Source organism: Toxotes jaculatrix, chromosome 1 (genome assembly GCF_017976425.1).
Source record: "Toxotes jaculatrix isolate fToxJac2 chromosome 1, fToxJac2.pri, whole genome shotgun sequence".
In the NCBI taxonomy this organism is placed as follows: domain Eukaryota; kingdom Metazoa; phylum Chordata; class Actinopteri; family Toxotidae; genus Toxotes; species Toxotes jaculatrix.
Window position 1 is genome coordinate 14,106,226 of NC_054394.1, and position 18,617 is coordinate 14,124,842.

General features: G+C 39.6%; 1 protein-coding gene across 1 annotated transcript; it reads left to right on the plus strand.

Moving 5' to 3' along the window:
- The first annotated feature begins 617 nt into the window (after nt 1-617).
- kcnk2a (potassium channel, subfamily K, member 2a) lies at nt 618-13,739 on the plus strand. Its single transcript, XM_041035569.1, has 9 exons — nt 618-883; nt 2,894-3,000; nt 3,167-3,279; nt 3,576-3,666; nt 4,121-4,238; nt 5,293-5,453; nt 7,190-7,376; nt 7,471-7,610; nt 9,743-13,739. Coding segments are annotated over exons 1-9 (1,254 nt in total). The 5' UTR covers nt 618-882; the 3' UTR covers nt 10,079-13,739.
- Nucleotides 13,740-18,617: the final 4,878 nt, after the last annotated feature.

Here is an 18,617-nt window from a genome sequence, read left to right on the forward strand (position 1 = left end):
CCTTCCAAGGGTCACACGATAAATCTAAGAGACTGGAAAATGACTAATGGGAGAGGAAAGAAAGGCCTGCTGCAAAAACTGAAATGTTTTGTTTGTAAGGATTTTTTTTTTCTCTAAAATGTAGAAGATAGTTTTACATGTTATGGTTTATCACAAGTTCATTATTAATTATTAATTAATTTTGAAAGTAAACTCACCCTTGAGTGGAAATGTTCACAACTGACCCAGTACAAGTAGACGCATCATAATCATTAAGGTGTCACAAGTCAAGAAGGTAAAAACAACACAATAACACTCTTAGGATGGTTTTGTCTCAGGTAGTTTGACATGAATTTGCATTTGGGAAATAAAATGGGAGAAGAAAAGACAAATGACACTGTCACTAATTAGTTTTTACCTACCTCCAGTGAATAAATATTCAGTCAGATTTAGATGGGGACGCCTCAAACTCTGTTTGGGAACCACCTCCCTGTGTCCTGCACCTCCACCCCTTCCCTCCTTTATCTCCACCCCTCTCCTCTCCTCCTCCTACCTCTCGGTGATATCCCACCGCTGCACCGGTGCGCTCAAAAAGCCAGAGCGCAAACGGAGCGAGGTGGATGCCAAACAGCTGAAAGAGGAGGACGAGAAGAGAGGAGGGAAAGACCACAGAAATCTCTTTGTCATGATATGTGGAGACAATAAGACCACATCAGCATCAGTGTCCAGTAAGCGGTAAAAACAGAGGAGAGGAGCGATAGAAAAACGGAGCGCCTGTTCTTTCCCCCGCTTCAGCACCGCAGGGAGGAGACACGCAGAGGAGGAAAGATTCCCCTAAACGCAGTGAGAGAGTCGGATGAGGAGAAGAGGAGAGCGGAGGGCATCGGATAGGCAACAACAAGGAGTAAGTACAGAGTCAGTGACATGTAGAAGAGAGAAAGAGGGAGATGGAACTTAGTTTGTCAATAAGTTTTAAAACACCAAAGCTCAAACTTAAGACTGGCTGCATCAAAAAAAATCAAACGTTTTAAATGTCATCTAATTTATTTCAATTATTAATACGTGTTTCAGTAAAAAAAAAAAAAATGTCTTTGACTCCAACAGCTCTGCTTCCTGCACAGCCGCATTTGAAATATTTACTCTGCTAAAATATTTCAACTTGTCAGACAACCCACACAAAATAAGTTTCTCAGAAGCACCGATGCATCTGCAGAGCGAGTTCCCTTCACTTTGCAGAATAATATTTGATGCACCACTTTAGGTCGAGGAGTCTTTATATGAAGTTCGTTCATTGATAACACTGTGTGAAGGAGGGACAGACTGTACTGATCTCACAGGAGAACATGGAGAAGCAGACCAGTCAGAGAGGAACGTGCGGTGACTCTGTCTGAGTGAATACAAAAGGAAGAGGAGTGCTTCAAAGGTGACCCTGATGAAAGATTTTTTCATTTAGGTGACCTGCACGTGTGATTAGGGCAAACCTTTACGTGGAAGGGAATCAACCCGAGTGCTTTTGATCTTTTTTTTCATTCTAATCCTAATAAAATCTTGTACACTCAGTAAAAAGACTGTAACTTTGAAAGAAAAGGACATAAAGTGATGACCTTGTTGAATGGCAGTGTGAATATACCGTGTGCTAAAATGCAAATGGCCATTTGGGAAGCATGTTATGTGGTAATATGCTCATTTATCTTACTTATTAAAAAATAAATCACACTTGTTCAATACAGTTTGACTGACGTCCTGTCTATTGATTAAAATGTCTAAACAGTTTTAGGGTTCACAGTGAAAAATTAGGAAGTGTTGTATCCTCTACCTAAACGATGCTTCGCTTTCATTCATTTTCCTTTCTTAGTTAAAATTTCTCTTCTCTCCTGTCTGAGTGATCCTCAGCAGACTCCACCTCCTCACCCTCCCATATCCTCTCCTCCTCCTCCTCCTCGTTGCTGTTCTTTTCTCTCTTGCCCTCCAGTCACCCCCCTGTTCAGTCACACACACATATAAGCATTACAACACAATATTTTGCCTAATTTCCAAAGTACTTAGATGGTTTCTGACAGTATTTGGCTTTTATGTTTGAGATCACATGAACATGATGTCGTATTTAATAAGTATGTCATCAGTATGTCTGCTTGTCAAGTACAGTCTACAATGAGGTGAATACACCTCATATCACTGTCTATTGTCAAGCCCTAAAACATATCACCTCCCTCCTCTATTCTCTACCTACTTAATTTTAAAAGTCTCTCATTTTGTTCCCTTTGACTCTGCACAAATTACATCTGAATTCAACAACAGATCCAAAACTGACTGACAGCTGTAAAACCTGCCGTAAAATTGGGCACCTGACCTGGCATATAAAAAGTTTCACATAATTTGCAACACACATTCCACAAACTCTACATTCACCTCCTTAAAAGGAGTAAATACATCAAAGCTGTTCTTTCGCAAACTACAAAGACATCAGCAACTTCTTTTTCCCTCTCCATCCCTCTCTGTCTCACCACACAGATCAGTAAGCTCTGTCTTTCAAACACAGTCTCCCCTTACATTTAAGATGTACACCATGCTCATGGCTTTCTCTCCCTTTCTTCTTGCTTTCAGCATACCTTTTATTCTCTACAGCTACTTGCTGTTTCATATAAAAGCAAACACACACCCAAGCATTACAACATGAGCAGGAGAAAAAAGCCAGAGTACTAAACGCTCGTGCTCGATTCATGCTTTCACCAGTGCAAGAATTCAGAGGCCATTTAAAGGACTTGTCTGTGATTTATTTATAAGGATGTCTAAAATTAACAGCTAAATGTGTTGACTCGAGCAAGTTAGCTGAGCCAGGGAGGGGGGAAAAAGTGTGGGGAGAAAAAAAAACAAACATTCAATGACATTTTTTTTTTCTCATTTCCTCTGACAGTGGCAGCTCCAGACTTATTGGACCCTAAATCCGCCACTCATAACACCAAGCCCCGCCTCTCCTTCTCCACAAAGCCAATCACATTGACTCCCCGGGAGGAGAGTGAGGTGAGAGAAAAAAAAGAGGAAGTTCAAACTTTAAAAGCAATTTTTTCATCACAAGGCGCACAAGGGGAAAAAGGCTGTGTAAAATGTGGCTTTTGGCATCATCATAGGTTATTTCAGGACATCTCTTGTATGAATGTGGGTTGACTGATCAGTTGAAATGTTTTAGGTGGTTGCCACAGTGATGAAATGGAAGACGGTGACAGCCATCTTTCTTCTGGTGGTTCTGTACCTGGTGATGGGAGCAGCAGTCTTCAGATCCCTGGAGCAGCCTCACGAGAGGTAGGCGGGTTAAATATGTTTGCTGTCTGTCTGCCTCGTTGCCAGAAAAGCCGCCGAGCCATCCACACATCCATCTCCTGTTATTGACATTCTGTCTTCCAGCTGTGAATTGCTCGCTCCTTTTAGGAATTTCCTCCCTGAGAACAACTGCAACAGAGGAGAACCAAGCACTTTATTTCCAAACTTAAACTTCTATAACAAACCTTTACACTTTTAGTGAAATATGAAATTATTTGACTTGTGATCATTTTTTTTTTCTCAGCCCCTCTCACTTTTCTCTCCTCCCTCTCTCCCAGTGCCCAGCGTTTGACCATCCTGTCCCAGAAGCTGGAGTTCTTGTCCAGACACACCTGTGTGAACCAGAGCCAGCTGGAGGAGCTGGTAAAGGTAAGACCAGCCTTACCTTCACCAAAGAAATAAGAAGATATCAAATGGTATATTGTGCATGTGTCACCTCACTGTATCTCCTATCACACACAAAACTGTTATTAAACTTGCACAGCTGCAGCAGTTTCAGCACCATGGACAGTTCATTCAGCTTCACATTACACTTTCTGCAGTTAAGATAGTTATTAGTCCCAGTTCTGAACCAGTAAGTGGTCCTGGGACTCTTATATTTCCTCTTTGACGGCTCCAGATTTCTTGCCTTGCCCACAGTCAAGTTGTATAGATTTCCATCTTTAATTCATTAGAAAAGCAAGCACACAAACACACATTTGTGCCCACGCCGCTACAAGAAACCCACATCTGAAAAAGCACCTGCTTAAATGTTTCATGATAATATTATTTACAGCAGCAAGCTGTTTTGAACACAACTCTCTCGCTCTTTCTCTCCCTCCAGCAAGTTGTGTCTGCGATCCGTTCAGGAGTAAACCCTGCAGGGACACTGACCAACCACAGCAGCCTGTGGGACCTGAACTCTGCCTTTTTCTTTGCTGGGACTGTCATCACAACCATTGGTAGGATACACACACACACACACACACACACACACACACACACACACACACACACACACACACACACACACACACACACACACACACACACACACACACACACACACACTTTGCCTTGTGTCTGATTGTTCATTTGGGTAACAGTTCAAATCATAGCAATGTCTTTGAAAGTGTGTTATGTTCTGTGTGTATTTGTGTGCGCACTCTTTTGAACAAACTGCTTTAGAAAGTGGAGGGAGCTTCTTTTGTCAGTGATTTGACATCTGCTTCCTGGATATGATCAAACCAGTGCACTTTATCCTCACCATGGTCGTATATTTACAGTGTACATGCATGTATGTGTGTGTGTTCTCAGTCTTACCCTGCCCCTCTGTGTGCGAGGATGATCACGTCTTCCTTCTTCTTCCTAACCTACGCTCAAAGAAAAATGTTTTGTTGATCAATATCTAAACACACAAAAAAACCAACAGATATCAGTGACTTTTGAGTCAACATGATTATTTCAGTAGGTATTTCAGTAGAAATTTAAAAAAAAACATCACAAACAAGCAAACTACATATAAAGTACTTCACAAAAATCAGGTAAAATATGAAAAATATGAAAGACTTTAATAAAAGAATTATGTTAACACATACAAAAAAGAGTTAATAAAGATTGACTCTTCTTACCTGTGCAAATATATTGTTTACTTTCTCAGCTTTTTTTTTGAGGCACTGTTCTCTGCAAAAAATATTACTGGTTGCAGTAATTGCTTTCGGTATTTAAAAAGAAAAAAGAAAACACATTGGCATTTGGGAGAAAAACTGTACATTTGAACAAAATGTTGGGTGAATCACTTGGACAAAGACAGAATAGAGCGACGAAACTCCGAAAAACTCCATTAAATTTGGTGAAAATCCATTTAGCAGAATCCCACATCCCACGTGTTTACTAAGTGTGAAATGAACGTTGTGAGACCACATTAGGCCGTATGCCCACTGTCCAAGTCTTTCTTGTTATAGAATCACTAGTGATATATTTCCCAGTCTCAGCTTCTTTCTGTCCTCTCGGCAGGTTTTGGGAATATCTCTCCCCACACAGAAGGTGGAAGAATATTCTGTATCATCTATGCGTTGCTCGGGATCCCTCTGTTCGGCTTTCTTTTGGCTGGTGTAGGAGATCAGCTCGGCACTATATTTGGCAAGGGGATTGCCAGAGTGGAGAAAATGTTTGTGGTGAGTCTGGACTAATGTACACAGTGGCGGGTACAGGCAGACATGCACTCACAGTTATTTCTCAAACACACACAGGAGAGTTCACACAAGTTTATGGTCTACAGGCGCCAACTTTATATAGGCAAACCTGAATAATTCACAACAGAGCACTTTCACAATAGCCTCACCCACACCAGCTCTTTCAGTTCGTATTTATATAAGACCTACATCTGATTTAACTACTGTGACACACACTGACTTTACCAAAACATGTGGTGTCTTTGCATTGGTCTAATATATCCACAGATATTGTGATTTTTATTGACAAATTTCTGTCATTTCAAAATATATATATATATTATCCTTGAGTGAGCATGTTTCTGCTTGGATGGTAAAGATTAGGTAGACTTCCCACCTCAGAGATGTGTCTTTCTCCATGCCTGAAGAATTTATTAAGAGGGCCATAGTTTAATATGTTATTTAGCAAGAGTTACCCCAGAGGGAACTGAAGCTTTATGATAAAGTTTTTAGAAACAAGGTTTTTAACCCTTTGTGTTATTAGTCTTGTTTATTCGTGGCCTTTTAAATGATAATGGATGAGACTCTGTGCAGGCTGTTGGTTTAGACAACCATGTCATAACTTATTGGCCACTAAAAAGATAGCCTAGATTAGCCTAGAGCTAATGGTGTGTACAGTGTGTGTGCTATGTGTGTATAAATTGTCCATGTGCCTGCTCACTGTGACGCTGCATGAGCAAAACTTTTGACCTTCATTTACATTTTGAATAATTCTCCAGCTGAGTGACTTACTGAGTGGATTTCTATACATCAGGGGTAGATTTAAGTTTAAACTGTTAATGATTGCCAGGGTTGATTAAAAGCTGAGTCCAGGTACAAAGTTGCAGTGGGTCTTTTAAGCAGCTGACACCACAACCCAAAGTGGATGAATAAATTCTCTCATTCTGGGATCCACACTCATTAAATCACCAAAACTGTCTGAAAAAGAAGCACATCTCCTTCAATTTTCAGGTCGATTCACTTATTTATCATATTGTGTGAATTTTTATGAGTCTGACCACATGAGAATGTCATTAAATTCAGCATCAGCGTGTTGTACTAGGCCTGCAGATGCCACAGTTTGTGTTCAAGTTTTTAACATTTAAGTTGCTGTTGTGAATAATTTGCTTTCTAGTCTTGAATGAAATGAAGCAGAAATCTGAATCCAGAATGTGTAATTCAGAATGATTCGCTCCTTCTGCTGCTCTCAGGGCACCCGAGGGGACTCAGTAATGAATATTATGATTAAGGCTGAGGACAAGGGACAAAAGTTCATTGTGTAAGTGTGTGTGTGTTTGTGAAAGCCTTATTGCTCTGTGCAAATTGTGTGAGACTGCAGCATTATCCTCAGTGAATACTGTGAATGTCTTTTCTTTTCTTCTGCACCCAAAGGAACAATTTACAGAATAATGCTATTACTACTAACAGCGTCTGGCTGTTTTATCATTTCACTTCAAAAACAGTTTTCTCTTCAACAATGTGCTGTAGCTGTTACTGTCAGCTGTTCCTCCACTTTGGTCCAGACTCAAATATTTCAACAACTACTGGATGGATTACCTTGAAATTTTCATGGTGTCCAGAGGATGAATCCTAATGACTTTGGTGAAACTGAATAAACCCTTAACACTAAAAGAATGAGAAGTTTCATGTATGTTTGCTCATTTTCTCCGCCTCCCTCTTTCCCTCGGTCTCCTCCGCAGCAACGGGACATCAGTCAGACAAAGATACGGGTTATCTCCACTCTGCTGTTTGTCCTGTTTGGATGCCTGCTCTTTGTGGCGCTCCCGGCAGCCATATTTAAATACATTGAGGGTTGGTCTGCATTGGAGTCCCTTTACTTTGTGGTCATCACCCTGACTACCATTGGATTTGGGGACTTTGTGGCAGGTACAGATATTTTAAACCTGAAGAAAAAAGACCTCTTCGCATCACACAGTTCTGTCACATCAGGTGTCAAAAATCTCTTTTTCTCTGTGTCTAGGTGGATCAGAAATAGAGTACTTAGATTACTATAAACCAGTTGTATGGTTCTGGATCCTGGTGGGACTGGCTTACTTTGCTGCCATCCTCAGCATGATAGGAGACTGGCTACGAGTCATCTCCAAGAGGACGAAAGAAGAGGTACGAGACCTTCATTTAGTGGCTTTGTCTCATTTGTTTTATAACTTACTTCTGTTGCTTTTTTGGTATTTTTCTCTCTGCATATCTGTTCATCTGTTGATATAAGTGTTTCCGTCCTCAACATCTCTTTGTCTCCTTCCTTCAGCACAGTGCCACACAGGTTATACGGGCGACTCGTTTACAATTGCCATGTCCCCGCCTCAACTTTTGCCCTCTGCTTAACTTCATTTCAATGATAAGACTGTTCTCTAATCTAATTGACTGTCTGCCATCCAAACGCGTAGTCTTAGGCCATTATAGTGCCCATATCCAGAGAGAGAGGGAGAGAGAGATATTATTTGAACAATGTGTGAAGATGTCCCTATCAGAAAATGAATCTAGAACTGTCTGAACACTAAATACACTCACTTATTCCTAAAAGGAACATCTGGGATTTTTCACAGGATGAAAAACCTGGAGGCTCCTCTTAAGAACAATGGTCATACATTTTAGCCAGTTCTTAGATAGAAAATGTTTTCTCATATATATATATATATATGTGTGTGTGTGTGTGTGTGTGTGTGTGTGTGTGTGTGTGTGTGTGTGTTTGTGTTCACTAAATCTAATGGTATCTAATGCTGACGTCCTGCTGTGATACCACATATTACTGGCCTGTGAACGTGTGTCTGTGTTATTATCATCAGGCTCTGTGATAGAGTTAGAAATAGAGACATTATTTGAGGTGTGTACACAAGGTTCAGTTTTGGCCTGAAGTGACACTGTACCAGAACGGCCATATGACTGCTCCATTACCTTCTGATGCGATATTAGGACAAAACTGAAGCATGTTAGTGTCCCGTTAAGGCACGTAAACATTGAGGTTTTATAAGGATTTTGGCACATGCTCGTCTGTCAGTGTTTTGTCAACCTGGCCATATTTCGAATTGGATTTTTTTTTTTACATTATATATTATAAAATATTATATATTATATTATAAAACCTATGAATGAAAAAAGAACGGATGACCTGGCTGTATCATACATTAAGTGTCATGATACTGTATTGGCAGTATTTGTAGAAAAAGTAGAGCATATAACAGTTTTCTCTCGCAGCGATGGATTGCTATACTGTCACAGGCAAAGACATTCTGGTAATGAAAGACCTCAGAGTTTTACTGCCTGATTTGGAGTCTGATATACAGACTTGTACCTTCACGCAAAGTGCAAAAAGGTGTTTTGCTCAATTTTAATTAAAACACATACACTTTAAGCTATGTGGTGTAACAGTAAAACTCTTCTCATATTAAATTCTGTGGTTTTCTGAAGGTGAACAGATAGTGAGGTCTTTAATTCAAATTGATATGTTCAAACTGAATTTAATTAGACTGTTCTTGGAGAATATAATTGTATTTAGTTGAGTCCATTTTTAATATTCAGATATTTCCACTTTGCAGGGATGAAAAAAAAAGTTGCCATTTGCTTTCTGCAACAATATAAATGTCTCTGCTGTAACAATGTGCTCTGCTCCACCAGAGATATACACATTAGTGCTATTTTGGTATTTAAAGATGTGCTCAGCTGTGTATGAGTGTGTCTATTGCATTTTCCATTGTTGGTTAATACTCTGTGCAGTCCTATTTAGTTGCAGATTCATTGCTTCAGTGTAATTGAGTTGACTTCCTGGTCAGTACCATTGTCACTGTCCCCTTCTCTCTCTCTCATCACTCCCGCTCTGTTTTATTCACACAAGTGTGCTATAAATACTGATTATCTCTAAGTGGAGAAGTTATGATTATACTAGGCCATTAAAAGATCATACCATGGATTTATACATTATAGACATTTATCAGCTTGTGGAAAAAAAAATCCTACTCAGAGGACAAAGAGTAAAAATAGGCAAACATGGAGTACATAAAAGGGATAATGTGATTTGGTCAGTGACTGGCAAGTCTTGGATGTCGGAGTGCCATTGAATGCACCAACAAGAAGAGTTTTCAGAGCAGTCACAGATTGAATGAAAGTTTTTAACACTGTCAAACATGGTAAAGTCAGCAGACTTTATTTTGATGGAAAATCTCAACAAATCAACAAAGTCTTTGCATGTTGATTTTCATATTGTAGTGAAGTCTATCTTTCTCTCTCTCTTCCTGCAGGTCGGAGAGATCCGTGCTCATGCTGCAGAGTGGACGGCTAACGTCTCAGCAGAGTTCAAAGAAACTCGTCGACGTGTTAGTGTTGAGATCTATGACAAGTTCCAGCGTGCAGCGTCAATTAAACGCAAACTGTCCTCTGAGCTAGGATTTAGCCCCGCCCCTGAACTGACTCTGCCCAAGAAGACTGTGTCCATCAATTTCAATGACGAACGGGACAAGAACGAGAAGGAGGCCGGGCTGCAGGGCTTGACGACACCTCTGGCCAGAAACAGTGGTTTGTTCATGAACGGTTTGGGCCCAGAGAGAGGAGATATCTCAATCATTGAACACCTCTAGTAGAAGGATGATAACCAAGCACCTTTCAAGATCCTTCCGAGACCTTTCTGTGCATCATCAGTCATGGCATCAGTGCTGAGACCAGAGCAGCTTGACCAAATGAACTGGTTCTATTAAAAAATCAAGTAATAATGAGAATGTGGTACTTGGTGACCACAGCAGGGGCATCTTCATCTCTCTCCACGGGGAGGCTGGAGACAAAACCTTGCTCAATAACACTGCAGTGGATTTTTGGCAACGGGACACAAACGTCTGTGAAGATAGTCGCCACCGTCATGGTTTTTCTAAGGCCCCTGTTCAGACCTTGCACTAGCATGCATCTCACATGATCCGATCACAAGTGGACAGCTCTAAGTATGGGTGTAAATGCACACAAGACGCATTAAAGACGTACTGAGAGCTGATCACTCAGGCCAAATTCAAAGCTGGTCTGGGCCACGTGTCCACATTGTTTCAGGAGTGTGAACACAAATGTGTCCACTGAAGGACCGCCTGTTCAACTGATGCTACAGCAGAGTAGTCCTTGCAAATGTAAAGTCTACGAGTGGTCATTGCAAATGTAAATGATACAAACATTTATTTGCATATAGAGCGGGGAAGTGAGATCTGATCACATGGTCACTCAAGACGCATGTGGAGAACTGCCAGGTGTGAACTCACGTACTTAGAGTTGTCCACTTGTGATTGGATCACCTGAGACACATGTTAATACCAACTCTGAACAGGCCTAAGTGATATGCAAAGGGACCTGGACTTGCTTGAGGTTGTTGAAGGTGTTTTACCTCTCATCTGAAAGTCTTCTTTGGTTCTTCAGAACTTCCTTTGCACGTAGAGCAGTTGGAGACAAACCTCACCATCCTCGTCCCAGCAGAGAAACAGTGAACGAGTAGAAGAACTTGTTGATCTTGTCTGTCAACCAAGTCTCACTCAGACCTTGGAAAAAGGCAAAGTTGTCAGTTAGCAGTTAGAATTTGCAAAAGGACAATAAAGTGCTAAAAGCTAATAAAATTAAATAAAATTGAAGTATTCGGTCAAACCAATCACATTAAAGATTTTACATCAGAACGGTAAAAGTTAAAGACGGTTAAAGATGATTGATTAGTGGTTTTGTGCTAAAGGACTGCTGAATGTGAAGATGGTGGGATGTGGGACTTTTTGAACTACAGATGAGATGGAGCAGTAGTGCTATATTGAACTACAAAGATGGAGGACTGTGGCGTTGATCAAACTGTAAGTACAGTACAGAGAATCTCTGTGGACTTTGGATTTTTCTAATTTTCCAACATGAAACCATAGTTGCTGCACCAAAGCTTACTTAAAATATGAAACTTAAAAAAATCTTAAACTCAGTTGCAATTGGCTGCAATAAGTGGATTTATTCTTAATCTTTTTGCTGATTATCACTATGCCTTTTTTTATAGAGTAGCTCAGATAAATTAGGTTTTACAGTTTTGCAGTTGTCATCTGTCACTAGTTGCTAACAGATATAGTCGATAATGCAAACCACCACTGCAATAGTGACAGTTATGTGCTGTCATGTGATCTTTTTTTTGCTTCCTCAGTTTGTTGATAAATGTTCTAATCTACAGGTTTAGTTTAAATAATTATTTTTGTAACTGACAAGTACAAGCCATGATTTCTTTTCGGTTACTGTATGCCAAATATTATTTTTATTTTAATGTAAAACTTCCTTCCTACTATTCAAACATGCTGTCGAGTAACTAAACAGTTAGTTGTAGTTTGTTATGGACAGTAGCTTCTGGTAAGAGCCATATGATAATTAAAATAGTCTGACCACTGTGATTTTCAGTGGCAGCAACATTAGTCCTACTGTCTTGTAAGTCAGTAAGTCTTTACTATAACTGTAGTAAAGACTTTTTTGTAATGTTTTCATCTTAACATTTTGGTTCTGATAGAGGACATCATTATGTACGTAACTTCTCAGTTTTAGAGGAGAGGGTGAAGGTGCATGTGGTTTTTCAAGTGGTGAAAGTGTTTCTCTCCCTGGTTCTAGACGTGATTTTAGAGAGAACCGAAGGGTTCTGTGAGGAGATTTGTCAAACCATTGTTGTGCCTTAAACTCTTTACTTTGCCTACAAGGTCAAGCACAACACACTGTGAGGTGGACCACTGAGGTGTTCGTTTGCAGCAATCTCATAAGTCTCCAAGTTACTTGTTCATTGTGTTATCAAAGACAGTTTAGTTTGTTTTGAGGAAATGAGGTGTTTCACAAACCCAGTGCTGATCTGATGGTGAATCCAGTCTAACTAATCTAAATCAGTCGTTCACACGCATGATGTTCTACTGGCCTGGATCCACATGAGATCAGATTCATCCAATATCTAATGTTTTCAATAATAATATAATTTGCGTGGCTCAGTGGATCAAGTAAGAAGACTGTTAGAGGCAGAAAATGTTCACCTGTGCCCCTAGAGCCAGTGATCTATGTGAAGAATATAATGCTTTGTGATTCTATATTGTATCAGAGTATTATATCCAGCAAATGTTTACTCTCTGCTGACCAACCCAAAGCTGCTATGATTGACAGTGAATGCCATTTCTGAGTTGTACTACCACAAGTGTAAAAGCATTTCCTGCTAGCAACCTTTGAATCTTTATCTGACATTGTGAGTTATCATACTTTTGGTGTCCTGGAAAACGTTATGTTTCCAATTTAAAAATATTTAATCAACTTACTCTGGACAAATGCAACCATTTCCACAGATGCAGGCTGGTCACGAAAGTTTCATTGTTACAGTGCAAAAGTAAATTCAATTTTAATTCCCAGCTTTCACACACACACACACACACACTGAGGGTTATCTTCCATGTGTGTATGCCTGCTGTTGAAAATGCACTTTGATTTAACAGCCTTCGAGCATAACAACATGCTGCAGCTTCCACAGCTTAACCAGTCCATCCAGTCAGAAGGCTTCGATTTTGTTATGTGGCATTAGTGGCGAGGAGACGGTTAAACACACAAACTTTTAACCCTTAGATTATTGTCCACGTACACAGGAAGTTTGAAACCAATTTATATTTGACCCTCTCAGAAGTTTTGAATGAATCTAGTGGATGTAATGATGGAGAAAACTAGAAATAAGTCAATAGCGCAGCCTGGAGTTTTATATGGTTCCCATAATATGCTGGCAACAGCTTTAACAACCTTCTACAGTTCAAAGTATTTGATCTGTTTCTGCTGTTTTCTGTGAGAAATGATATGGATTCTTTTACTTCTGTTGGATGTAATAAATAATAATGAATGAATGATCCCAGCTGAGCTGATAGAAAGGTGGGAGAAGTCCTATTATGTTTTGAGTTTTTGAGTTTCTTTTTTTTTTCTTCTTTTTTTTTTTAGTTCAGCATTAACTCAGAATCTGTAAGGTTCAGTACTAACACTGAATGGAAACAGTAGTGGCATCACACTGTGTAGTGGCCGGTTGGTCTGACTTTGTCTTTTCTCTTTGCTGTTCAGTTTGTTAGCACATGGCACATGACACATGACATTTTTACACAATCATTACAGTTAGTTTCAAATGAAACTAACTGTAAGACTTTTTCATTTTCTGCTAATGTGCTAGATATGCTAATGCTTTTTATGGCTCTGATCATGAAAGCCATGTATTTTTCTATACCCTATGTTCCTACGCTGATGTGAGTCTGGAGAACTTATTGTAATAATAATGTCTGTAGAGCTAATCTAAATACAATGTAACAAAGATTTTTGTACAACATATGACTTGAAAATAAACTCAATTTCAATTAATTCACTGTTTGCTGTGTTATTGAGAGTGCTCAGCCTTTTTGGATGGTTCTGTGTGTCCAGACGAAGAATTTGTATCATATGATCAGTTATTTTTGTACAGAAACTGTCCTCACAGAAAAAACAAAAAAACTAAAAACAAAACAAGATAGCTCTTAAGCGCCTCTGTCTCCATTGCAAAAAAAACATTTAACTCAAGAGTTGCTGAGAGCTGCGAATTGACTGGTGGGTGCGCATGACTGAGAGACATGAGGCAAGGGACAGGTGCAGACATGTCTTCTAAAACTACCAAGACATTACTTATTTGTTTGCTCATAGCTAATTTGACCTAGTTATCAACTCAGTTAAACGTTGGAGCAAGTTATATCAAAAAACAAATTCTTTCTTGGAGTCCTAGCTCAGTCAAATCTTACACCTTACACCTACAGGGGATAAATTAATCTACAATATCATGAATAAATGTCCATCAGTACGCTTAGGAATCACAGATCTTACTAATCATAGAAAAAGATGATCCTCATGACTCCAGAACTTGCCTGTTAATCACCATGTTTTTTGCAGTTTTCTTCAGAGACAAAGTGATTCAGTGATAGTTGTGTGTTCCTCCATGTGAACAGGAACAGCTAAAAGCTAATTTGGCACCAAATGGTACCAATTTGCCCTTTCGGCATTTAAACCATACAAACCATCTAAAAAGAAAGTTTGATTTGTCTTTTAAAAGCCTTGAAAGTGTATTTTTTTTTTCACCAATATGACCTCACATATCTCTGCAGGACACAAATCAATTTGGTTATTTCACATTAGAGATGTCTGTATTTCTGTATTTAAATGAAATATCATACAAAAAATATTTCAGTGTTTTTTCAGGGGCTGTAGAGTGAACGGCAGCTCATTCTCACCACTGCCAGACATAACTCTGCTTTATTATAAGTCTCTGGAAGCACATTAATCAGTATGGTGTCTTCTCTTGCACAGTTCACAGCCTCTGAACCACTGAGTAATTATTAGTGTTTAAACTTCCTGGATGATAGAGTGGTCTGATGAGTGTGACTGGCCAGTGGCAGCTGGTCTTATGATGCGTGAGGTAAAGTTATCAAAGCAGGAAGTACAGACCAGAATCAACAGCACACAGTCAGACAGATACAGTACACTGGCTCATTTCACCATGATATTTCCTCTGTTTTAAAAGCTCTGTTCAGCCGACCAAGGCCCAAGGGAACCAGCAGAACTGGGCTGGAACCACAAGGTCGGTCACAGCACATACAAAATCTGTCCTACAAGTAAAAACTGCAGCTGTTTATGGTAAAACGCGTTACGTTGGTTGAGGTTGCTTTTGGGTTGAGGGTATTTGGACTGCAGGCAGTGAAAAACTACTACTACCGTGAAAAAACAGCATTGTTGGATAACAAAATTAAAGATGAAGACTTCTAAATGCTGCCTGCCTGTCTTCTGGTCTTTAATGTGGGATTTTGAGAAGTTGTATCATGCACAAGGACACTTCAAAGGTCATTTTACCCAAATGAAATAAAAATTAAATAAAAAAAAAAACATGAGGCCTGTTTTCAGTATTTACTTGGTATGTTCCTTCTAAACTAGTTCACAGTGAAGTCTGTGGACCATCAGGGCAATAAGGATATTTTTTCTGAAAAAACATTTTGTAGGTTTTTCATGCCTAATTTTGGACACATTGAGCACCACAAATAAATATGTCTTAGCAGCTGAGACCTCTGCAAATGAAAACCAATACTATTTGGAATTCCATTGTTTCGTGCCATTAAGGAGAATCAAGAACATGTGATTTTGTAATTTGAGTGTAATGACCATTTAAAGAGGAAACAGTCCATCAAGAGTTTGGATTCAGAAGGTTCTTCCACACTTTCTACAGTACAAACTATAACAATTATTTTTGTTTAAAGAATATTTACAGTGGAAGTTCCTTCAATCACACTGTTGAGTACGTGCCACATACAAGTGTTCTTCTATTATAAGATCCAAAAATATTTTTTTCAGCTCTGGTGTGTTCTCCCTACCCAGGTCTACTGGAGGTTTATAACTGTCTACACAGTCTGTACAATAACTGAAAGCTCCCAAACAGCTTCATGGAGCAGAGAATGCTGGTATTTATCTTCTTTTTACCACGGCTCTATATTAGTACCACTGAGATCCTCCTCCACAGTGATGTCCTTGTTCAACACGAGTCTTTGAAAGTAATTTCCCTGAGGGGGGTTAATGTTTCAAAACATTGTAACTACAGAAGTCAGATGAACTGAAGCCTCCAGTGGCCTTTATGTTGATTCTCTTCTAATGGTTTCTATTTTTAGTCCTGTGCATGTAGAGGCAATTCTTTGCCAGAAAGGTGCTGCAAAAAAAAAGCTTGGGAAGACTGGTTATTAAAAATAGCTCATACTCAGTGTGTAATTGAACATTATATCTCCATCCAAGAGGAGAGGAGGCGGTGAGTGCAGGGAGGCAACACTGTGAAAGTCAGACAGTAACTGCAGTGTGAAGTCAAGTTAACATGCTCAGATGCTCAGGCTTTTTCCTTCATTCTTCTCTAAAAATATTCATTTGTAAGACTTCAGTCTAGACACTGATCAATTCTATTTCAATCTGAGATCTTCTCCTCTCTCCTCCTCTCTCTATTGATTTCCAGCCTTGCTGTCTCTTCTCACAGAGGACTCAGACATGCTGGCAGGTCGCCCCTGACAGACAGACTGAACCTCACAAGCCTCTTTTCCCACCACTTCAACAGGACATGTGCTTCACTGAACCTCCCACAAATGCCAGGCGTTGGTGCAACTTTAAGCATTTCTATGACACCGAACAAAGACAAAACATACAAAAAGAAAAAGAAAAAAGAAAGAAAGAAATACATGTACAGGGCCTTTAACGATTACAGTGGTGGTTTGTCATGTTTCTTTTTTAGATTTTGTCAAGCTTGCATGTGATGAACTGGTATGCTTTAAAGGGGCATTCTACCCATTTTCAATTCAGTTGTTACATGGAGTACCACTCAGCCTGTGAAAACAATCGTATTAAGTTTTCTGTGACTATGGAGGAGCTTTGTCAAGTCTGAGAGAATGAGTTAGGAGTTAGCTCAGTTTGGGCCTGGGGACGAGACATTTTTAACAGAAAGCCTGCGTTACAAAACTGGCTGCATAGTGTTTGAAAGAGTTAAGCAGAGAGGGAGCGTCTAATAAAATGTGTTTTCAAGATGAATTATAATAAGGACTAAAAGTCAACGTCTCAACTCGCTCTTGCAAGTCCTCCAACCTAATGGGAGTGTGAAACTAAACTGATTGAGTGCTTCTTTAGAGACAAGCCTGACAAGGCAGGACATCAGCAGCAGTAGAAAATATTGTACATGTAATTGTAACATGCAACCCTACCATCAGTGTCCTTATTAATTGTATTAGCCTATATATGAATGAGAATATACAATGAATAATTGATAATCATACAGTAGTAGTGTTACTTTAGTTTTCTCTCTGCCTCATTCATAATATGTTTTGACGCAACTTTCTAATAAGTCACACGTTATAAATGAATTTATTGGTTTTCACTGATGGCTTACTTAATGGTTTATAAATCATTTACTAATGCTTTAAAAGCAGTTAATAAGAACAATATTGGGGTTGTTAGGTTGAAAAAAAACCTTTTCCTGGTCAAACAGTCTACCTAAAAGACTAAACAGCTAAAGGGGTTTTTCACAGCCTGGCAGCCCACATGGGTACATAGCATTGTCCTTATTCACCTCTCTCTCAGGAATAAAGCTACCTTTGGGTGATATTTTAACAACTGCAGATTAAAAATCAGTTTTTAAAAGGAACTAAAAAGCACTACCATCTCTTTCCCTCTGTCCTGTTCATACAAAACTGGTCGACACTTCCTGTCAGTGACTCTCCTCTGGCCCTGAGAACTGTTGCTTACACAGTGTTGCCGGGTAAAGAATGGGACAAATCATGCATACAGCGGGGGGATCGACGGTCAGTCAGTCTGTCAGTTACACAGACAGACACACACACACAGACTTACACACTGTCCAGTCTGAGTGCCAGTGATAACATAGCTCAGTGGACCCATCTCCTCATTTCCCATGTCCTCGGCCAGAGTTGGTTCTGGCACTGCAGCTTCCGCTAACAGTTCCAGCCATTAGACATTAGAGCAGGACTGCATCCGCTCTGAGGTGTGTGACTGTGTCCTCTCCCCTCCGTTCCCACAATCCAGCAAACCCTGCACAGCCCTGCAGAGAAAAAGGAGAGAGACACAGGAATGTTGGAGAATGAATGAACAAACCAGGTATGCAGTTTTCTTTGATGCTCGCACAAGAAACAGATGAATGACTATTGCGTCCTATTTTAATGTGTCCTCACAAGACCTAAGACCTAAGAAAAAGAAGAAGGTCAAAAGGTCAGCACACATCAATACTAATAACTCTAATGTCTATACACAAGAAGAGAAAATCAATGGGTATTGATCCGAATCAGTGTTCCTCAGACACGCAAAGGTTCACCCAGAAAACTAAAACAACCTCCTAATCATTTTTGACACTTTACATCAGCTGCTGTTCCCATGTGTTAGCACTGATGCATTCAGTCAGCTTGAAGGACACTTGATGGTATGAGCTGTGGGATGCTCATGTGTAATTTGCTGTTTTGAATTAAAATATGAATATCTGATAGAAGAGTGGACATCATGTTGTTCTTTGTGCTATAGCAAAGTGATCTGTAAAATGAGATCAGTAATTACAGATAGTTTCAGAGCAGTGAGTAACCA

Bases quoted from the DNA above. Each gene is read 5' to 3' on its own strand.
- kcnk2a (XM_041035569.1), top strand. The intron at 3,667-4,120 runs GTAAGACCAGCC...CTCTCCCTCCAG, and splicing joins AGCTGGAGGAGCTGGTAAAG to CAAGTTGTGTCTGCGATCCG. The intron at 4,239-5,292 runs GTAGGATACACA...TCCTCTCGGCAG, and splicing joins GACTGTCATCACAACCATTG to GTTTTGGGAATATCTCTCCC.